Source organism: Zootoca vivipara, chromosome Z2 (assembly GCF_965207765.1).
Source record: "Zootoca vivipara chromosome Z2, rZooViv2.hap1.1, whole genome shotgun sequence".
Lineage (NCBI taxonomy): Eukaryota > Metazoa > Chordata > Lepidosauria > Squamata > Lacertidae > Zootoca > Zootoca vivipara.
The window spans coordinates 29714479-29738009 of NC_142585.1; the positions used below are offsets into that span (position 1 = coordinate 29714479).

The 23531-nt window shown below is 43.6% G+C and overlaps 1 protein-coding gene and 1 pseudogene across 2 annotated transcripts in view; both read left to right on the forward strand.

The window, feature by feature from the left end:
* The window catches only part of LOC118079254 (heat shock factor protein 3-like), a 51553-nt gene extending 32110 nt beyond the window's left edge, over positions 1–19443 (forward strand). The window contains exons 9-13 of one of the 2 annotated variants that reach the window (XM_088664687.1): positions 493–660; positions 2374–2476; positions 4961–5029; positions 15052–15100; positions 18206–19443. In XM_088664687.1, the coding sequence (XP_088520813.1) occupies positions 493–660; positions 2374–2476; positions 4961–5029; positions 15052–15100; positions 18206–18432 (616 nt within the window). In that variant the 3' untranslated portion in view covers positions 18433–19443. The remainder of the gene's footprint in view (positions 1–492; positions 661–2373; positions 2477–4960; positions 5030–15051; positions 15101–18205) is intronic. The other variant, XM_060270248.2, reaches the window with a different exon arrangement.
* Positions 2491–4612, forward strand: LOC148686611 (uncharacterized; annotated as a pseudogene).
* Positions 19444–23531: the final 4088 nt, after the last annotated feature.

Consider the following 23531-nt stretch of genomic DNA (forward strand, 5'->3'; position numbering starts at 1 on the left):
AATGAATGGAGAAACCAGTTACTGAACTGAAGTTACTGAATTCACAGACATGTGGGGGATATTCAGTGTGAATGAACAAGTGGCTGCCAGCGATTGGAAGCACTTCCTCATAGTTAATCTATTTCTTTCAGTGAGTTCCATAAGATATGGCCATAGCCACTAGGCTCAATTACTTGTTGAAAGTTTTAAGTTAGCCCCTGGTAGCCAGCAATGTGGTGTTTACATTCAGAAGCCTCAAGAAAGTGTCGATGCTGTGGCACAACAGGGGCTGGAGATAATCATTTTAGGAGGCCTGTGGATTTTCCATGGGGTATCAAGTTAATGGGCCAGCAGTATTAGCATGGCATTTATGTTGTGGCTTGTTTAGGGTTATAGTTAGCTTTGTATAAAATGAAATAGAAGTGGTGGTATGTTGGTTTGACTATATTATATGCTAAGAAAAAGCAGCAAGGGTACTGGATTCTCATCTTGTGCCTGTGGAATGTCCCTTAGGGTGGCCCAAGTGCTTGCAACAGGAGACACTCCTGCCAACAATGGACTCCAGACTGTGAACACTCCACTCCGGACCACGGCAGCAGAGACCAGTGCTATGAAGCTGCTTTCCGCCTTTGCCGCCTATGCCAATAAAAAACAAGCACAGAGCGGCTCTTCTCATGACAGGTGCACCTAGTTTCATGGGGCACAGTCTGATTCCTTGAGTTGGGCATTCTGGTAAATCAGCTAGCCCAGCGGTTTCCAAAGTGGGTGGTATCACCCCCAGTAGGTGGTGGAATTACCTAGGCAGGTGCTAAGAGGCAAGGGGGTGCTAGAGGTGTCAGTAGTTTTCAAACCGTGAAAAACTGGTGTCACTGGATCAAATTCATCAATTTGGTTGAATTAAACTAAATAGTTTCAATTGAGCTTTGAATAAATATGAAATCAATTGTTACTGTTTTGAGTTTTATCTTCTTTATTGGGTTACGCAAAGCAGTATTCTGAGCGATGCTTTACGTAGGTTGGGGGGCTCTGGGGATGGGTTTATGGAACCAAGGGGGCAATGACCTGGAAAAGTTTGAAATGCCAGACCAGTGGTTCCCAAAGGATGATTCATTAGTGGCCTTGGGTGATCATCTAATGCAGGGATGAGCTGACTTAAAGGGCCCATCCACACTTTCGTATATGCCATGATATTTAGGCACAGGTCCGTGATTTGTAGGTGTGTTTGCTGCTGAACAAGAAGAAATATCAATTGGGTTTTCTGTGGATTGGTATTTGCTCCACTTCAGTGATAAGCAATGGGTTTTCTCAGGGAAAGCACTGATGCAAACAGAAAGCTGCTCAAACCAGTCCCTACAAATAAGGGGCCTGTGCCTGGAAATCATGGCACAAATGGAAGTGTGAGTAAGCTCCAAGTCTTGTATGATCAAGTCCCCTCTTCTCTCCCATTAGGTTTCAGTACCACTGTTCCACCTGTGTGTTAAATTTATAAAGCAAAAGTCAAGTGCCTCTTCAAGATCTTTTCACAGTTAAGGCATAATTCAACCAGGGTTAAGTGATGCTATGTATAGTATGTGTGCTTGCTTAAGAACAGCCTGCCTTAATGTGGTGCCCTGCAGAGCAGCCAGCGCAGGTTGGGAGAAACTGCCTGAAAACATGAAGAAGTGCCTTTCTGAGATCACATTTAAGCCAAGTTGAGTCCTCTTTGTTTTTGACCACAGCTAGGTTCATATGGACCTACATACTGTATTTCAAAGCAGGTTCTCAACCACTGAGCTGTGGCTCTACCCATCGTAACTACCCTTTGCACCAATTTTTATTGTTAAGGCTGTTTGGGAAAGGGCCATAGCCCACTGGTAGAGCATTGGCTTTGCATGCAGAAGGTCCCCAGGTTCAATCCCCAATGGTGCCTCCAAGTAAGGCTGAGAGAGATTTCCTGTCTGAAACCCTGGAGAACCACTTCCAGTCAGTGTAGACAACACTGAGTTGCATGGACCAATTGGGTTTAAGGCAAGCTACCTGTGTTCCTTTGATTTGTATTGAGAGGTGGGACATTAGCACTTTATTTAAAACAACAACAACCCTACTACATTCCTGCCATTGAATCAAAAGATCATAGTATTGTAGAGTTGGAAGGGACCCCCAAGGCTCATCCAGCCTAATCCTCTGCAATGCAGGAATCTCAACTAAATCATGCATGACAGATGGTCACCCAACCTCTGTTTCAAACCCTCCAAGGAAGGAGAGCCTTCCACATTCCAAGGGAATTCATTCCACTATGAAACAGCTCTTTGACCAGGCTGCTTGTTTCCTTTAGCTTCCCCCGTGAATGTGGTAATGCTTCCTTTTTTTCTTCTACCTATTGTTTAATTTTAGGCTTTCTGTTTTTCTTCACAGAAAGGAGCTTCAAGCCTTCTTGAATTTCTTCTGTTCAAACACTGTGGAGATTGGTGCGCTGCTGAGTGAGAAGTTTAACTCTATCTCAGAAATACTTACTGAGGTAAGTTCATCTTCATGTGGGCAAGTTCCTACCCTGTTTCTCCTATTTTAAGACGTAGTCATAAAATAAGCCATAGCAGGATTTTTATGCATTCAAGGAATATAAGCCATACCCTGAAAATAAGACATAGTGATAGGCACAGCAGCAATACCGGCCGCGGCAGGAGGAGGAGGAAAAATATAAGACATCCCCTGAAAATAAGCCATAGTGTGCTTTTTTGAGGAAAAATAAATATAAGACGGTGTCTTATTTTAGGAGAAACATAGGTAGATTTGTAATAGCAGGACTCAGTCATGCAAGGATAGTTCTTGTAGCACGTATGTATTTATATGTCACATTCTAACAAAGGACAAAAACAGCATTTGTGGATTAAAAAAAAAGTGGTTTGCCATTGTACTATCATCTCGGTTGTGAGTCTTGGAGGAGGGCAAGGTCCTTACTGACTGCAGATTTGAAAGCTGAGGCATCTGAAAAGACCTTTGGGTTGGGGTGCTTAGCTGGTTTCAGTTTTGTTATAATACCCCCATTGTCTAAAACGTTTTAAAACGTTTTAAACTGTTTTTGTCTTGCATGTTTCTTGTTTTCTGTGGAATATGCCTGGGGCGAGAGGAGCTGGGAACAGCAGCCTCCCCCCCCATCACAGTGGTTCAGGGTAGGGGAAGGTATGGTGTAGGAGGTGGGCAGGCAGGGTAAAAGGCACATGGCACAGGCAGTTGGTGACTGCCATGTGCCAGCTTCTCCTTGAACTCGAGGACTTATCTTATTATCCAGCCCTCAGGTCTATGGCTGCTGTTGCTGAATGCGAAGTTGGCTCAGAGTGAGAGCATCCTCACCCATTGTTCCACTGTGGATGTGGAGGCTCATCTGCACAATATAATTGAGACCTGGGTGGGTGAGCAGGGTGGAATTGGTCTCACCTAGTTGTGCCTACCTGGATATTTGGTGCAGCATCAGGGCAGATTTGAGGGTCAGGGAAAGGGGAGTCACTGTATTCTGTAGAAATTCTCTTTCTCTCCAGCGTGGGGCAGGGATCAAGAGTGTGTGTTCCCTGGCGTGGGGCAATCACAACAGATTAGGGATTCTGCTGGTTTACTGCCCATCTCGCTGCTCAGCAATCTCGCTGACAGAGCTGGTCTCAGTGTTGAGGATTCCCAGACTGGTGATTCTGGTGAACTTAAACATCCATGCTGAGGTGACTGGCTCTGGAGTGGCTCAAGACTTCATGGCTGCCACGATGACCATGGGGCTGTCCCAACAAGTCACCAGCCCAACACTTGTGGCACACCACATTCTGGACCTTGTTTTCTCAACTGGGCAGGAAGAGGGTGATTTGAAGGTGGGGGACATTGACATCAGTCCCTTGTCATGGTCAGATCACTTCCTGCTGAGATTTAGGCTATCAGCATCTTCCCCCCATCTCAGAGACGAGGGTCCTGTGTGAATGGTCCGCCCTCAAAGGCTGATAGACCCAATGAGTTTCCATAAGGCTCTGGGAGATTTTCTGGCTGATATGACTGGTTCTCCTGTTGAAGCCCTGGCCCACCTCTGGAACATCCAAATGACAATTGACACAATTGCCCCTGAGCACCCTTTCCCACTTTGTGGAGCCTGCTTGGCTCCATGGTATGTATACTCCAAAGCTTAGGGCGAGTGAGGTAGCCTGAACACAAGTGGAGGGAAGATCTGGTTGAACATGGGTGAGGGCTCATCATCAAGCCTACCTAGCAGCAGTGAAGGCAGCAAAGAAGGCCTATTTTGCTGCCTCCATTGCATTCTCACTATGTCATCTGGCAGAGCTTTTCCTGGTAGTGTGGAGCCTCGTTACAGTCTGAACCAAAGGAGATGGTGTAACTGACAGTGGCTCAATATGACTTGTTTGCAAAGCATTTTGTGGATAAAATTGCTTGCATCCCCTGTGATCTTGACTCCACCGTTATAGCAGATGAATCTCATGGGGTGTCTAGACCTGATGTGTTGGGTGAGTTTCAGTTAGTAAGGCTCAAGGATGTGGACAAGGTGCTTGGATCAGTCAGGGTGACAACCTGCAGTCTGTACCCTTGCCCCTCTTTGCTGATAAAAACTAGCAGGGAGAGGACAGCAGTCTGGGCCAGGGATGTGGTTAATGCCTCCCTGTGAGAGGGGCTGGCAGTGACAAAACCACACCTCAAGAAACCATCCCTGGATTTAGAAAATCTACGTAACTGCCAGAGAGTTGCTTGTCTCCTCTTCTTGGGGAGAACAGGATGCTGGACTGGATGGGCCACTGGCTTAATCCAGCAGGCTCCTCTGATGTTTTTATGTTCTATGTGAGAATCAGGAGAATCTGTCATCTTCAGTTCCCCTATTTCAAGTCTCTTGCCTGATTGGTTGGCAGGCAGAACCTTATTTGGGTTGATCAAAAGTTTATGTAACTGATTCACAGACAAAATGCTGTATCACTGCTTAATTGACAACATCTTTTATTTTCTTGGTTTGTGCTTTCAGACCTTCGTTCCTGAGCGTCAGGATCTGGATGTGAAGTTTGAAGGAGCTCTAGACGGTAGTTTGAAAAACGTAAGCGGCAGAGGCTTTTTCACTTACTGGCAGCGAGACGTGAGGCAGTGATATGGGGAGAGGTGGCTCTGAGTTCACAGTCAACTTTTTTGTCTCTTTGTGGGCAACAAAATTACCTGGATGCAGTGGCCCTATCCCAACAGGTTTGCCAGATAGATAGAACAGTAGGAATAGTATTTGTGAGGGGAAAGCTCTTGGGCAGGTGTCAGCAAACTTTTTCAGCAGGGGCCAGTCCACTGTCCCTCAGACCTTGTGGGGGGCTGGACTATAATTTTTATTGGGGGGGGGGAATGAGCAAATTCTTATGCCCCACAAATAACCCAGAGATGTGTTTTAAATAAAAGGACACATTCTACTCATTTAAAAACACGCTGATTCCCGGACCGTCCATGGGCCGGATTGAGAAGGTGATTGGGCCAGATCCGTGCCCCGGGCCTTAGTTTGCCTACCCATGCTATTGGGCATGTGGCAAATGCAGTCTTTTTCTGGCGTTTCTACAGGACCTGCCTGTTTTACGCAGCTCTGCCTTAACTCTCACAGCTTCCAAACAAGGAACTCAAACAGGGATGGAGGGCCACATTTCTGTTTTAAAAAAAGATATTCCATATCTGCCAAAAGAAAGGAGCAAAACAGTCATGTAGCGAAGTACTTGAAAAACATAGTCTGACTTGCCCATCTCTAAAACCCTGATAACTTTCATTTGAAGGGAATGGTTGGGATTCTTCCCCAATCCCTCCCAAAAAGCAGTTTTCTGAAGAAGTCACAGGAGTTGAGCAGATTCAAAGTGCTTTAAATCCTTGATTTCATCTGAACAGAAAACCTCCGTTTCTGAAAGAATTGCCGTCAGGGTGCATGTGAGGAGAAGGCCGGCCCTCCTATACCTGAATGCTTGTCAAGGATTATGAAAAGTCCAAAAAGCTACTCCCCAGCCCCCAACTTTCAACAACAACAACAACAACAACAATAATAGTAATAATAGTAAAAATAAATTATTTATACCCCGCCCTCCCCAGTCAAAACTGGGCTCAGGGCGGCTAACACCAATAAAATTACAATAAAACATAAAAAGCAATTAATTAAAATACAGATTAAAATACAATATTGAAATTTAAAATGCAGCCTCGTTTTAAGTAGTCCATAAATCCAAGCCATGAGGGAGGAAAACACAGGGGTCAGACTAAGTCCAGCCCAAAGGCCAGGCGGAACAGCTCTGTCTTGCAGGCCCTGCGGAAAGATGACAAATCCCGCAGGATTCTCCCCCACCAACCTCCCACCACCTCTGCCCAAGGAAATGTCACTCTCCTGTAATGGAAGAAGGGGATCCTGTGTGGTGGCTTTACCCCCACCTTAGAGAGGGAACTACTCCAGGGATTAGCCGTAGGTGCAGAAAACCTTTCATGGTAGCTACAAACTTCTGCTTTTCTCTTTAGCCTTTAAGTGGCACCAAATGGTTTTCTTCAGATTGTTGAGTGGCTTAAGGATGGTTACCAAGCTAGACTGATTATGGGTGTGTGTGTGTGTGATGTGCTGATTCTTTTGACTGGCCTTGAGTTGCTTTAGCAATTGCTTTTCTTCTGAGCATATCTGATAGGCTGGGAGATTAGATGAACCTTCTGGTGAGTTTTGTTGCTATTGGCAGCAGCTCAAGCACAGTGTTCCTGGCCGAGGCCCCTTCACCTACTGATATGCATTACCAGTTTGTGATATCAGCTCTGTGCAACTTTTGAGACAAGCTCATCTGCTGTTTGAGCTCCCTGGCTTGGCTTCCATTAGAAGCAAATGGAACAGCATTTTTAGGGGTCTTCTAGTGAGTCCAAACCTGTTTTTTTAATTAAAAAAAAGTTTAGATTCAATAAAGAAAGAAAGAAAATTCATAAAGTTAAAAAGCAAAGCCAAAACTTACACACATTTAACTTGTGCACATTCAGCTGGTCCCTTCCCACTCTACAATTCTTTGGTTCTATGATTTAAACACATGGCAATAAAAAAATGAAAATTAAAAGCCAGAGGTTCCGGGATAAATAGCATCCAACCACCACTGGGTTTTTACTGTACACGATTTTGGCTTTAGGCGTGATCCCCAGAATGTAACCCTTGCATAAGTTTCAGAGAGGCTTCACTCAAAATATTACAGCAGATTGAACATTGTCTTTAAACATATTATTCCAAAACATTAACACCCCTCCCCAATATTTCCAGAAACTTGTTAAGCTGATTCTAACAGTATTCTTTTATGATAAGTTAACTCAACAATTGCTAATATATTCCAGATTTTTTCCAATCCATCCACATATGGTAGGAGATGTACTGCCCGCCCCCAATTATTACCGGTATTATTATTATTATTCATAATCTTAGTAGAAGTTATGACATAATACTGATTATTGATCATTTTCAAGGATAGCATGCTTTAGATAGGTCAAACAGAACTATTTTATATTCCAAGCGTATAAGGGTTGTTAGGTTTTTCCTTTAAGAATGATGTGGTCAATGGTGCTACACAGAGATGTGTGTTTGTAACCTTGATGTGAATGATAGCACACCTGTGAGCTTTTGCTAATTTGAATATTTGAAGGTAGAGTTTGCTTACTGTAATGTGATTGGGTAATTGATTATTTTGAATTCTGTATTTAAGCAAATGGTTCATGGGTGTGGTTGTGGTGATGTATTGTGAAATGAGAGGAAAGGAGTAGAGGAGTGTGGTGTATATAATTGTAAATAAAAACAAGCAAAGATACTGAAGACGACTTTGTTATTTCGTCGACCCTGCCGCTGTTGCCACTCAGTTGGTGCGTATTTTGCCCAACATCCGGTTATGGGCCCAGGAACTGCGCATGGGTGTTTGAACTGCTTGCTAAGAGGGCTGCAAAGCTGAGCTATCTGCCAGTCGAAAAGGAGCCAGAAGTATATCCAAGATGGATGACGGCGAAAAGACGGCGCTTACCTTTCCTCAACTAACTGATGGTAATTATAGTCTTTGGTCCTATAGAATGAGAGGATTACTCGAATGTAAGGACCTGTTTAACTACGCCACAGACACCCCTCCTCAGCCACTTACCCCTGAATGGACACGGGGGGATAACAAAGCCAAAGCTTTTATAAACTTAGCAGTGTCCGACCAGCAAGTTGTGTATATCAGAGATAAAACGTCGGCTAAAGAAATGTGGGAGAGTTTGGCTGCGGTCCATTTGAGAAAAGAGTCCGCGTCAGCCTTGGCTTTTTACCGCCAGCTTTATCAGGCAAAGCTGCAACCTGGCGGTGACTTGGCAGCTCACCTGAGACATTTACAGGAAATCAGGTTGGAGCTTTTGAGAAGAGACGTTGTGGTTCCTGTTAATCAATTTTGTTTTATAATCCTCTGCTCATTAAACAAAGAGTATGATGCAGTCGCAAGCCAGCTCGCTTTGGTCCCTCCTGACCAGCTGAGTATTGAAGGCATGACTGCAAAACTGATGGCGGAGCTGGACAGGCGAGATGCCTCTGTTATGTCAGTTCCCAAAGAGCAGAATGTGCATTCAAATGACAATAGGGATGTTGTAGCTTTAAGAGCCAACAAGAAATGCTTTGCCTGTGGCCTTTTGGGACATTTTGCTTCGGAATGCAGAACAAAGAGTAAAAAGACTTCCTCTAGGTCGCAAAAGGGACACACAGCCACTCAGGCGTGGAAGCCTTCACAGCGACCGAAGCGAGGTAGTCAACTCGAGCCACAAGCATTCTTTGCAGAACCACAGCCTTGTGAAGTTAAAAGAGGTAACTGGGACTTTTTCATCATCGATAGTGGCGCATCGCAGCACTTGTGCAGCAATCGCAGTCTCTTCATAAATTACACACCAGAGACTGGAAATGTGCATTTAGCGAATGGAATAGTTTTGCCCTCACTTGGAAAGGGTACTATAAAACTGCATAGTTTGAATATTACTATATCAGATGTTGTTTATTGCCCTGAACTGTGTGGGAATTTATTATCGGTTTATCAGTTTGCACGTCAAGGTATTAGAGCTAAATTTACTGAAAAAATGTGCCGGTTTTATCGGGCCAATAAGCAGGTTCTCTATGCAAAACAGACTCATGGGCTTTACAGGCTCAAGTTTCACTCCTCTTCAGGAGGAAGCAATAGCTGTTGTGGTGTAGCCAATAGGAGCATGCAGGGGTTGGCAAATTGCCAGCCACATAAAAACTGCCTACATGAAGCTCACCGCAAACTTTGCCATAAAAACTTTGCAGATGTTTTGAAAACACGGGATATAGTGCATGGTCTAGAGATTAAACCGTGTAAATTTTACATGAACTGTTTGTCATGCTGCAAACATAAAATTAAGGTGGCACGAAAGGGCAAAAGCACTATGAGAGAAGTAGCAGAGCCTTTTGAAAGGGTTCACTGTGATCTAGTAGGACCATTGCCAGAATCACTTGGAGGGTCCCGATTCTGGCTAACACTTGTGGACCAGAAAACCAGATATGTTTGGACATATGCAATCTCTAAGAAGTCTCAAGCACTAGAAATGTATAAAAAGTTTTGCAATTGGGTTAAGACTCATTTTGGTAAAAATATACAAAATCTGTACTCTGATCTTGGAGGTGAATTTATGTCGCAGGATTTTGAAGAGTTCCTAAATGCGCAGGGGACAGTACACCAAATGTCCTCACCCAGGAGTCCCTGGCAGAATGGGATTGCTGAGGTTGTTAACAAAAACCTACAATCTGGGATAAAAACAATGCTCCATGACGCTCAACTTCCTGATAGCTTCTGGGCTGAATGTTTGAGCTGTTACACGCATACAAAGAATCGATCCTATCATTCTGCATTAACAGTAACACCTTATGAAATGCTTTTTGGAAAGCGTCCCAATCTAAAGTATTTGTGTGTTTGGGGCAGTGATGTTATGATGCATTACCCAGCTAAAGGGAAGCTGCAGGAAAGAGGTATCCCAGGTAAATTTATGGGATATCAGCAAGGGAATTATCGCATTTATTTACCAGACACAAAAAAGTTTCACCTTACCCGTAGCATTATACCATCAGTACACTGGGATGGTGTAGCTGAGTTTCAAGATAGTGATGGTCTTAAAGAAATATCCCCAGAGAGTACAGCTGATGCTAACGAGCAGCCAGTTGATACCGATCCTGACAGTAATCAGTCAGAGATTGGAGAATGTGAGTTTAAAGGGGAAGAAGAGGCAATGGACAACTCAGACCATACTTTAAGTCCAAAGCCCTCTACTAGCCATATTTCTGAAGTTTTGGAAGGAAATTTAAAAGCTGACAGTGAAAGTTTACCAGAGCTTAGACACTCCAGTAGGATAACTAGACAGCCGCAGCGTTACATCGATGAACAACAGCTACAAAGGCAAAAACGACAGGAGCAGTTGTTTAAACGTAGAAATATTGCTACTGATGAGGAAATAGAAGAAGTTGCAAACAATGTATACTGTAACCAAGTTAATTTTGAACCAAAAAGTTTTAAAGAGATACAAACCATGCCAAAGTCACAAGCTCAACAATGGAAAAAAGCAATAGACGCTGAGCTTGCATCTCTAAATCAAAATAACACCTGGACTTTTGTGAAGCAAACACCTGATATGCGAGTCATAGACTCAAGATGGGTGTTCAAAGTAAAACTTAATGATAAAAATGAAGTAATGAGATATAAAGTTAGGTTAGTAGCAAGGGGTTATCAACAATTGGAAGACATTGATTACGAGAATGTGTTTTCTCCGAGTGTGAAGTTTGAAAGTATAAAGTTGATGATGCTAGACGCTGTTAAAAATGGGTGTGAATTGTACCATTGTGATATTTCCACAGCTTATCTTAATGCTGATTTGCATGAAAACATATACATGAAAGTTCCGGATGGTGTAGATGCTGCACCTGGAGTAGTTTGTAAATTAAACAAATCTCTGTATGGCCTACATCAAAGTGGCAGGAATTGGCATGAAACTTTAAAACAAACCTTGATTGAATTTGGATTTGTGCAGGGGAAAGCTGATAATTGCATTTTTACCAAACAATGTGATAATTCTGTTGTCAAATTGGCCGTTTATGTTGATGATTTATTATTTTCATGTAAACATTTAAAGGAATACCAGTTGTTTCTTTCTCAACTTTGTAAACGCTTTGATGTAAAAGATTTGGGGAAAGTTAAGAATTACCTGTCCATGCAAATAGACAGGGCTGCAGATGGTTCTTTTGCTGTACATCAAACTGCAAAAATTAAGGATTTAATAGAAGTGCTAAATTTGGAGAACGCAAAAGGAAAAGAAACCCCATTAACATGTGGATTTACTTTTACTGAAGAGGATACACCTTTTCATGACAAAACACTTTACAGGTCGATATTAGGAAAGCTGAACTTTATTCAGCGCGTGTCCAGACCAGACATATCTTTCAGTTTTAATTTTCTTTCCACATTTGTGGAGAATCCAACCAAGCAGTGTTTCCGAGCGTTAAAAAGAGTGGTGCTTTATCTTAAACACACACTGCATTACAGGTTACATTTTAAGGCGCATAATGACACAGGGTTCGATATTTTTTGTGACGCATCTCATGCATCTGAACATTTCAAATATAAAGGTGTGTCCGGTTTTGTTTACAGATACAATGAATGTCCATTTGAATGGAGAACGCGCAGACAGCATATAATTTGTATGTCAACCACAGAAAGTGAACTTTGTGCATGCTCTGAAGCCATCAGAGACATTGAATGGTTTTTGCAGTTGTTTGCAGACCTAAAAATAAAAGTAAAATTACCAATACCTGTGCACATTGATTCCCAAAGTGGAATAGCCATTTTGACATCAGAAGGCAATACCCAACGTACCAGAACGTTACGGTTACGCTTGGAGTTTGCAAAACAAATGATTAATGAAAAAATGATTACTTTTGAATATGTAGCTGGACTAGAGCAAATAGCAGATATTTTCACAAAAGCTTTGCCAACAGCTACGCATCTTAAACATACAGAGAAGATGCTGGATGTTACTGCTACGCATCATTGACCAGCAGGGGGTTGTTAGGTTTTTCCTTTAAGAATGATGTGGTCAATGGTGCTACACAGAGATGTGTGTTTGTAACCTTGATGTGAATGATAGCACACCTGTGAGCTTTTGCTAATTTGAATATTTGAAGGTAGAGTTTGCTTACTGTAATGTGATTGGGTAATTGATTATTTTGAATTCTGTATTTAAGCAAATGGTTCATGGGTGTGGTTGTGGTGATGTATTGTGAAATGAGAGGAAAGGAGTAGAGGAGTGTGGTGTATATAATTGTAAATAAAAGCAAGCAAAGATACTGAAGACGACTTTGTTATTTCGTCGACCCTGCCGCTGTTGCCACTCAGTTGGTGCGTATTTTGCCCAACAAGGGTATCTTAACATGTCAGAAATATTATCCCGAACAGATTTCAAAAATATTTGGACAATCACATTGGTTCTTCATTTGAAGTGTCTGTACTTCTTTCTACAAATTGGGTGGGGATGTTGAGTTCTTGCACATGGAATGGACATACAGAACAGGGAGGCTGGGTCTACTCCTAGGTCAGAGAAAAGGAGCCCAGTGGACAAAGAATGATCCCTGATAAGTTAAAGGCATTTCCCCCCCCCCCCAGAGTTGACCCTTAAGTACATCCACTTTATGTCCCGTTTTCCTGAACTCTCTCTAACTTCCCTTCAATATTAGTTGGGGTCCAGTATTTTAAAGCCTCCTGTGTTATACTACAAGCACCTGCCTTTGACTTCTTGAGAAGTTTTCCCCCTTTCCTCGCTCCCACCCCCCAGCCTCCCCCCTACCCCCCACTCCATTCCTGGGCCCATCAGAGGTAAAGCTCTTCTGTGTGTTTAGATAGACAGTGGGAAATACCTCTTCCACGATCTTGTCTGCCTTCTCTTTGATCAAGTTCTTAGAAGAAAGCGTGTTCACTTTTTCTTTCTGAATTAGCTCATTTTCCAAGATGTTTTGGGTTTTGCTAATGCTGCAGTGGCGTCTACCAGCAACACCAGTCCCGCAAGTGTTGCTCAAAACTGTAGTGTGTAGTCTGACCTCCTGGAAGAATGCCCTGTGCAGGTTTCCTAAGGGAGAATGGCTGGTTGGCGATGGGGAGCCTCTCTTGCAAAATGCAGTGCAGCAGGGACGCTTTGGTTGGTTTTGTTTTGGGAGCATGGGCACTTCAGGCTGCTGCTCCTTGCTTCTTGAAGAAGCTGCTTTACTGGGTGGCGGGAGCATTGCAAGCTTGGACTCCTGGCTTTCATGCAATTGTAAGATAAAATGGTTTCAGTGTGAGGGATCAAATTGGAGCAATGTATTCGATTATTTCCTCTATATCCCACCTTTCCCAGCAAGGCTCTCTCATTTTATCCCCACAACAACCTAGGCTGACATGCAGTGACTGGTCACACCCAATGAACTTCATGGCTGAGTTGGGATTTGAACCTGGTTACCCAAGGCCCTGGTCCAACACTTGAACCACACCATCGCGCTGCCTCTCAGTGAATGAGTTCTATTAAGAATTACACTGGAGGTGCAAAAAGAAGAACAGGATGCATTGCTATATGCAGTGAACCTATAATTCTGCACAAAAATACTGGAAGATCATTATTAGAATAATAACAAAAAAATGAAATCTGAAGTTCCCTTAGATCCGGTTTGATTGCCGCTTGGCAGCCAAGGCTGGCTCTCAGTGCTTCTTAAAATTATTTATTTAAAATATGTATACGGTACACTGCAGCTAAGCAGAGCAGAACTACCAGGGTAACAGACCCCCCCCCCCCAAATAGTTACTTTAGATGCCTTAATGTTTTAGCTGACACACAGAACATATCAAGCACATACTGGGATTTACTGGTACACATCTGGGAGCAGCTGCAGCAGTGCCCCAAGTGATCTCAAGCAAAGTGTCAGTGACAAAACATGAGGAAATGACCTGCATGAATTTGGCCTCTAGGACTAAACAGATGAAGTATATTAGAGTAAAGAAGAGTAGACCTTTTTCAGTAGATTAGTAAACAACATTCAAAGATTTATTGATTCCTGATCAAATGAACTATGCACAAGCTGTGTGTTTTATTATAAATACTTTGCAAACCAGGCAAAGCTAAGCAACTGTCACCTCACATTCAGATTGGTTTTTAAGCATCTGCCCTGGCTGCTCATCTACTACTGTGCCAGGTTTATGGTTCCTGAACTAATTTACAAGGCCCTGAGCTACTTAGGTACTGGGTACTTCAGGGACTGCCTAAACCAGGCATAGGCAACCTTGGCTCTCCAGATGTTTTGGAACTACAACTCCCATGATCCCTAGCTAACAGGGCCAGTGGTCAGGGACCATGGGAGTTGTAGTTCCAAAACATCTGGACAGCCAAGGTTGCCTATGCCTGGCTAAACCCTAATATCCCAGCTCAGTTACTGAGATCACCCACAGGAGCGTTGTTGGTCATTCCCCAAGTTGGTGAGGCTTCTTTGACAACAATGAAGGACCAAGCCTTTCATGTCATTGGCCCAGTGCTGTGGAACACCCTGCCAATAGAGATTCAGCAGGCACCTTCTGTGCCAACTTACCGTAAGTCCCTGAGATGTTTCTACAGTCATACCTCGGGTTACAGACACTTCAGGTTGTGTCTTTTCAACTTGCATCCCGCACTGAACCCGGAAGTACCCGAACGGGTTACTTCCGGGTTTCGGCATGCATGCATGCACAGAATCACTAAACCATGCTTTGCGCATGCGCAGAAGCACCGAATCGCAACCCGAGTGTGCGCAGATGTAGGTTGCAAACATGCCTCCACACGGATCACGTTCACAACCCGAGCGTCCACTGTATTCCTTGTATATAGGTAGTTAAGAATACAACTTTCCATAATAGTTGATTCCTGATTTTAATTTTTTACATGATCTTTATTGAATGGGCTTTATATAGAATTGTTGTAAACCACTCTGATTTTTTTAAATGAATAACAGAATTTAATTTATATATAAGTAAGTGTTCATCCTTAATTGTTTCCTTGTATGTTTGCTTTTGGATTATTTGGCAGGAAACACTTGCGACTGGGATGAATGAGCAGGAGGCACCAAGGAGGAATGGTGAGTTATTGGAAATAGGTGAACTGCTTTGGTAGAAAGTTTATTTATTCCCAGAGGTAGAAAGTTTATTTATTCCCAGATGTTGCTCAACGTGGTGGTGGTGGTGGCGGTGGCAGTGCAGGGAGATGATATCTTTCTTTCTTTCTTTCTTTCTTTCTTTCTTTCTTTCTTTCTTTCTTTCTTTCTTTCTTTCTTTCTATCTTTCTCTCTCTCTCTCTCTCTCTCTCTCTCTCTCTCTCTCTCACACACACACACACACACACACACACACGTTCACCTGGTGTTCAAGACCATGTGATGATGGGAACACTTTTATCTCCATTTGGTGATCTGTTTTTTACATACTATATTGAAGAAAATAAAAACTGCTCCCTGCACTGCAGAGGCAGGCCCAGGCACACGTTCCTTGACTTGAGAAAAATGAAACAAAGGGTAATAACTATTGCACCAAGTGTCATACCTTTTGAAAGTTTCCTGCTTTTCAAAAAACATTACATTGAGCGTATGCGAGCAGGTCTTCAAACTCTCATAGCATTGTAGAGTTGTAAGGGAGGGACCCCAAGGGTCATCTACTCCAGCCCCCTGCAATGCAGGAGTCACAGCTTAAGGCATCCCTGACAGGTAGTCACCCAACATTTCCAGTGAAGAAGAGTCCACCACCTTCTGAGGAAGTCTGTTCCACTATTGAACAGTTCTAACCATCAGAAAGTCCAGATCTCCTTTCTTGTCATTTGAATTCATTGGGTCAGGTCCTCCCCTCCAGAGCAGCAGAAAAGAAGCTTGCCCTATTTCCCATGTGACAGCCCTTCAGATGTTTGAAGGTGGCTATTGTAGAAGAAGAAGAGGAGTTTGGATTTGATATCCCGCTTTATCACTACCCTAAGGAGTCTCAAAGCGGCTAACATTCTCCTTTCCCTTCCTCCCCCACAACAAACACTCTGTGAGGTGGGTGGGGCTGAGAGACTTCAGAGAAGTGTGACTAGCCCAAGGTCACCCAGCAGCTGCATGTGGAGGAGTGGAGACGCGAACCGGTTCCCCAGATTAAGAGTCTACCGCTCTTAACCACTACACGTCACACTGGCTCTCCTCTGTATCACCTCTCAGTCTTCTCTTCTTCCGGCTAAACACCCCCAACTTCCCTCAACCATTCCTCATAAGGCTTTGTTTCCATACCCTTGGTTGCACTCCTCTGCACATGTTCCAGCTTGCCTTAAATTGTGGCACCCAGGTCACAAGACTCCAGGTGGTGTTCTGACCAAGGCAAAATAGAACAGTACTGTATTGGGACTTCCCTTGATCTGGGTACCATAATCCATTGATGCAGCCTAGAATTACTTGACTAAGAACCTTGCTGCCTCCAGCCCCTGAAATGGTGAGACCTTGTCTAAAACTGCACATCCGTTTCTCAGTTTAAGCCCATTGGCTACCTACTAGATTTAGGGGAACACATTCCACTCCTGCAGCACTTGGCTTCAGAATGCTCCTGGGTTTAGCTTTGCCTTTAACACAAAAGTTGTGAATTAAGTTAAAAAGAAGAAGAAGTATGGTGCTTTGAGTGAGCTTGTATAAAAGCAATGCTTTTTTTTTCTTAAAAAATGTTTAGAGGTACTCTCATTTTGACTCAAGAAAATCACCATTTTATAGTTCAAATCAGGGGGAAATAAATACAGTAAATGGACAAAAGTACAAAGATTCACAAAATGTTTAGGGGTATGCATACCCCTGCGGATCCCCAGAAAAAAAGCACTAGATAAAAGTATTTATTTATTTATTTATTGGTGGGTTTTGATGGATTTATATCCCACCTTTTTCTCTGAGGAACTCAAGGCATCCATGGTTTTCTCCCACCTCATTTAATCCCCACAACATCCCTGTGAGGTAGGTTAGGCTGAGAGGCAATGACTGGCTCAAGGTCACCCGGTGAGCTTCATGGTCGAGTAGGGATTTGAACCCTGTTCTCTCCCAGATCCTAGTCTAAAACACTAACCACAATGGCTTCTCCCCCCCCCCAAAAGTAGGTTAAAAAGGAATTGCAATAAATAACTATTCACTAAAAAAAAGGTGAAATGTCTTACTACATTTCATGGGAAGTGAAGCTCCCACCGCCCCCGCCCCCCCCCCCCGCATTGAAAAGTGTCATGAAACAGTCTGTTCCCATCCACCCTCGTTCCTTTTGTTCTTCCTTTCTCTGCCCCTCTGGTTGCTCTTAGGTCTGGGATACACACAGGCACACATTGCTCAGCTTCTCTGTGCTTGAAAGGCAGCTGAACGCATGAACGGAAAGAATTAGGAAGGGTTATGGACTGGTCAGGCATAGGGCTTGCCCACAGTTTGCTTGTGCCATGCCCACCCAGCACATGTCTGAGAGACTTTCCGCTTGTCCTGAGATTTCGAGGCACGAGTCAGAGAGGTTTTTCCGTTCGCCCTGCCACTTTCCCAGGGAAACCCTTAGCCCTGAACCTGAGCAAACATCAGTCCACAGAAAACCTGATTGACATTTGTTCCGATCCAGTGGTAAAAAGTGGGTTTTCCCAGGGGAAAGTGGTGGGGAGAGTGGATGAGCTCATATATGTGTGGTCTGGGGAGAAGCCAAACTAGACAGTTTTGATGTGGACTCCATTTATTATTATTATTATTATTATTATTATTATTATTATTATTATTATCATCATTACTATTTATAAAAATAGGGAGAGTCACATAAGTACTCCTCCCGGTAGTTACTCTTTGCTATAGCTGGGCTATATAGACTCATCTTAAAATCTTGGATATGTGCAACTGCATCTTTTTATTTATTTTTATGCCGGGTATGCTACGTGTTTGCTTGGTCATGTGCTAATGATTAATAAATAAATAATTGAAAAGAAAAGAAAAGGATTACGGTTCAGGCAGCATGGAATTCTTTTTTGTAAACCGCTTTGGGGTTTTTGTTTTTTTTACAAAAGCAGCATATAAATTTTATGAAATAATAAAAGGAATAAAGTCCACTCTGTGGACTTTACATCTGTGACCCATTCGGACATGCAGACCACCCCTCGATGTTGCTTGTTCACCCCTTGATTATACATGTGGCGTCTCACTTAGTTGTGTTTTCCCTCTTCGCAGACTTGCAGCTGTTTCAGAACCGCGCGAATCCCATGTTGGGAGAGCCTCCAACTATCAAGATGGAATATGGCAGCAATGTTCCCCTGGGGGCTTCTGTAGAGAACAGACCTCCTGTTCCTTTCAGCGGTCAGGCACCTGTGGCATACATTGGTCCAGTACACCAAGTACCTACCCTGTTGCTCCTGAATCAGCCACTTTTCTTCGGAAATGTGTATGGGAACCACTAAAGAGGTCCCCCCTCCTGCTCCCCAGCCCAGTTGCAGACTTCATAGAGAAAAAGCTACCTAGATGTAGCTGTCAGCACCGAAGGCTGGTGAAGATCTGTGGTTTTCTATAAGGGGAGGATTTATTCTTCTTTTTCTAAGTACCAAAGCCAGTGCAGCTAGAAAGCTTGAATTGTGCCACAATGGTTTGTTTGTTTTTTCCAAAAAAGATAAAGTAGATAATTTTATATACAAGTAATTTTTCTAGTCTTAGCAACTTGTAAAGGTAAAGTGGCCCCTGACCATCAGGTCCAGTCGTGTCCGACTCTGGGGTTGCGGCGCTCATCTTGCTCTATAGGCCGAGGGAGCCAGCGTTTGTCCACAGACAGCTTCCAGGTCATGTGGCCGGCATGACAAAGCTGTTTCTGGCGAACCAGAGCAGCGCACGGAAACGCTGTTTACCTTCCCACTGTAGCGGTCCCTATTTATCTACTTGCACTTTGATGTGCTTTTGAACTGCAAGGTGGGCAGGAGCTGGGACCGAGCAACGGGAGCTCACCCCATTGCAGGGATTCGAACTGCCAACCTTCTGATCAGCAAGCCTTAGGCTCTGTGGTTTAACCCACAGCGCCACCTGGGTCCCCTTGTAGCAACTTGTAGCTCACTGTAAACCTTTGCCTATCAAATTGTCTAGTCTCATGATATCTATAATAATTATAATAATAATAATTTATTATTTATACCCCGCCCATCTGGCCGGGTTCCCCCAGCCACTCTGGGCGGCTTCCAACAAAACATTAAAATACAAAAATCTAGTATTACAAAACTGCAATAATTTAACTCTTGTTAAATTTTGATTCAGAGGTGGTTTGTACTCCCGTTAGGATTGATTAACTTTTGTGAAAATCAGAACTGAAGAGGCTGTTCCCTCTTCAGTTATTTTAATTACTGTTGTCAGAATAATGCTGTATTCTTTGGTTATGTATTCGTTGGTTTCACCTCTATTTTTTATTGCTATTAAATTTATTATCATCATCATTGTCATCATCATCATTATTAAATTTATTACTCACTTTTTCTTTGCCACAGTGACCCAGAGCAACTAATGAAATAAAAAAACAACAACAACCTGAAATACACACACTAAAACTGGGGGCGGGCAGGTGAGAAATACATTAAAACACCCCACTCACTTTAAACCAGACACCCCCAAACTGCGGCCCTCCAGATGTTTGGCCTACAACTCCCATGATCCCTAGCTAAGAGGACCAGTGGTCAGAGAAGATGGGAATTGTAGCCCGAAACATCTGGAGGGCCGAAGTTTGGGAATGGCTGCTTTAAACGATCACAGATAGAGGCCTGGTTGGAAAGGAAAGCAAAAATTTTGCCCAGCACTGAAGATCTATAACAAGGGCACCAGGTCTCCCTCCCAAGGAGGAGCATCCCACAAGAAAGAGTCACATTGAGAAGGCCCTGTTCTCACGTTGCCAACCTCGGGTGCTCCCATGGGTGGAGCACAAGAAGGAGGGCCTCAGATGACAATTGCAGGGACTGTGTTGGTTCATATGGGAAGGGCTGGTCCTTGGGGTAGTGGGGTTCTGATAAGCATAATACTTTGGTCAAAACCAGCACTTTAAACTGGGCCCAGAAACCTATTGCTAGCCAGTGCAGTTGGGCTAGGATCGGTGTTATATGTGCAGAACATCTTGCCACAATGAGAAAATATCAATGTAAGCAATTAGTTTCCTTTGGGAAATTATATTTCTAATTCCTATGTGTGAAATGACGCCAGCATGTAGCTACAATACTGAATATAAAGACAACACTTCAAAAAGCTGGTTTCTTCTGTGCACTGTCCGCCAAATCTTCCCAAGTCACTTCTCAATAAATTTGTAGCAATAAGCAAAATAAATATCATTAAGATGGTGTTAGTTTGTGTAGTTAAATTTTCTCTTTTTAACTCCTGGGCCAAAAGTTTGAATGATTCCTGTGACCTGTCCCACCTGCACATCTCTGGCAAATGACCTTTATTATAAAGAGTGTGACCTGCTACTTGTTTTCTCACAAAGCTCTTCACAAGGCTTCAAAGTTTGAGACTGGGGGTGGGGGTGGCAGGGAGAGTCCTCCCTGCGCTCAAAAAACAGTGCTAGGAAACAATCTAGCATTGCTTTTCTTTAAAGTGCTTTAGTTACACAATCACTTTCCATAAAGTCTGCTGTTTGCCTTGTGAGGTTGCTTAATGGTTCGCTTTCCCAAAAGCAAAGCCCCTCTGTAGTCCCTAGGCAGTGTTAAATGTCCTCCTCCTTTCTGCCATTCCTGGATTTGGCCCTTGCACCATCATCCAAAGCAGGAACATGGAAGAGCAAATGCAAAGGGGATGGTGGTTTAGGTTTGCTGATGAGCTGCGTGGCAATGATGAGGCCTAGCAAAGTTCCTATTCAAATGGAAGACTTTTGTTTTCAAATAATTGTATAACCGGCTAGGAAAACCTTTTGGGAATTTAATATGGCTCTTCTTGTGTCAATCTGGGAATGAAGAACAGAGGTTCTCAAAATCAGTGGGTTTATTTTATCCTAAGCTTTGTTTTCAATAAATTAAGGACCTGTGATTTTCATATATATTAGAAAGTTTATACTGGCAAATCAAAACTCAAGTACATTCGCTCCTGCTAATTAGTGCTCATCATAGATTTTTGCATTCCTTCCAGTCTTTTTTTATTCTTTTGGTTCAACTGATGGATGCAGATTTAAATTCTTGGGTTTCAGAACTGACATTTAAAATGCCACTGACACAAGTACTTAGACCACTTACACAGTACACAGAAACCACTTGCAGGACCAGGCATCGGGGTCCCCATACCCCAACCCATATAAGAGACCAATAAGACTGGTTTGGGGTAAAAACAGGCCACAACTTTATTGAATACAAATGAAAGAGGTTTGGCTTGGGCATGGGGCAATCAAAATACTTCCGACCCGCTCACCGGAAGTGACGTGTGGTCAATCCAGGTGGGGGTTCCTAAAACTTGCATCGAATAGGGTGACCTCCACAGGGACGCTCCCCCCCCCGGGCATGCGGACGTGGCCACTCCCCCCAGCTCCCTTTAACGGGATACCCCAGCATTTGGAGGGGCAGACGGAGACTACAACCTCGCCTCCATCCAAGACAAAGGACTGCTCCAATGCCCAACAAGCTGTGACGATTGCGATGAGGTGGGCAAAACCACCAGCTCAGAGCCAATTAGCCCAGTGGGCAAATTCCTACCCGGCTCCATGAAGAACAGCGACCACCGTAGCCACAGCAAAGTCATTGACTATCATTGTAAACCAAGGGTGGGTGGGCAGGGAAATCCAGCGAAGGAATGAACAGGTAGTGCCCCGTGTGCGGGCTGCTTAAATGGGCAAGGGGAGGATCCGAGGGAAGCCTATCTGCTCTGTCAGTTCTGCTCCCTGGTGCAGCCTGCATCCCCATTAGCCAAAGCCAGGAGCAGGTTAGGATCCTCTTCCTGATAGGCAGCTGGGGCTTATGCCTCCACCGCCCATCAGGAAGGGCACTGAAGTTCAAGTTCCCTCATTGGGGCCCCAGTGATGCCTTTGCCATCCTGCAACGCTGCCACACCAAGAGGACTTTGCAGCACTTCTTTCTTTTAGCACATGCTAAAATGTGGAAATGCTTAACATGAGAAACTTGCACAATTCATTAAATTTCAGGATTGTCACGCCAGCAAATCCTTTACATTTCTCTCTTAAACCAAGAGAAGCGAGACAAAAGGGCAGGGTCAGCTGCAAGGGCTCTAGCTGAAGAGACTCCAGCCATCAGGGTGTGGCACTGTTGGAACACACAAAATGTTCCAGGGGAGGCATGAAGGAGAGAAAGTCTTTCCATGGACAGCAGCACCAGGGGACCTTCCAACCTTACAGTGCTGTTGTCCTGTTGTAGTCTCAACCACAAAAGAGATACTGTAAAATTGGAAAGGTTCAGGAAAGGGCAACCAAAATCATCAGGGGGGTGGAGTGACACCCCCCCCCCAATCTGAAGAAAGGTTGCAACATTTGGGACTTTTTGGTTTAGAGAAAGGATGAGTAAGAGGTGACATGGTAGAAGTTTGTAAAATTATGCACCGCCTAGAGAGAAAGGAGATAGAGAAGTGTTTCTCTCTGACATAACACTAGAACTTGTGGGCACCCCAGGAAGCTAAGCAGTGGAAGAGTGAGGACAGGTAAAAGAAATGACTTTTTCATGCAGCACATCGTTAAACTCTGGAACTCCATCCCACAGGAGGCAGTGCTGGACACCAACTTGGTTGGCTTTAAAAGAGGATTAGACAAATTCATTGGGAGGGCTACAAAGGGCTATTAGACATATGCCAATCGTCTGCCTCCACAGTCTGAGAATGTTCTGGATACCAGTGAATTTGTCTACCCCATATTTTAAAATTAATCCATTAAAAAACAACAACATGCACACAAGAACTCTCTCCCCTATTGCAGTTCCCAACAAACTGGTGGTATTCAGAAGCATTGTTGCCTTTGACCTGTGCCAGAGCATAAGAATCATGCCTAGCAGTCTTTCATAGTCTTATGATCCTTCATGAATTTGTCCAATACTCTTTTAAAGCCATCTAGGTTGGTGTCATCACTGCCTCTTGTGGGAGTGAGTTCCATAGTTTAATAATAATAATAATAATAATAATAATAATAATAATAATAATTTCTTATTTATACTCCGCCCATCCGGTTGGGTTTCCCCAGCCACTCTGAGGGGCTTCCAACAAAGATTAAAATACATTAAAATGTCACACATTAAAAAACTTCCCTAAACAGGGCTGCCTTCAGATGTTTTCTAAAAGTCTGGTAGTTGTTTATCGCTTTGACATCTGATGGGAGGGCATGCCACAGGGTGGGTGCCACTACTGAGAAGGCCCTCTGCCTGGTTCCCTGTAGCTTTGCTTCTCATAGTGAGGGAACCGCCAGAAGGCCCTCGGCACTGGACCTCAGTGTCCAGGCAGAACGATGGGGGTGGAGATGCTCCTTCAGGTATACAAGGCACTGTGTTAATAACTTTTCTTTCATCTGCCAGAATCTTCCAGCATTCAGCTTCATTGTATGGCAGAGGCTCTACTT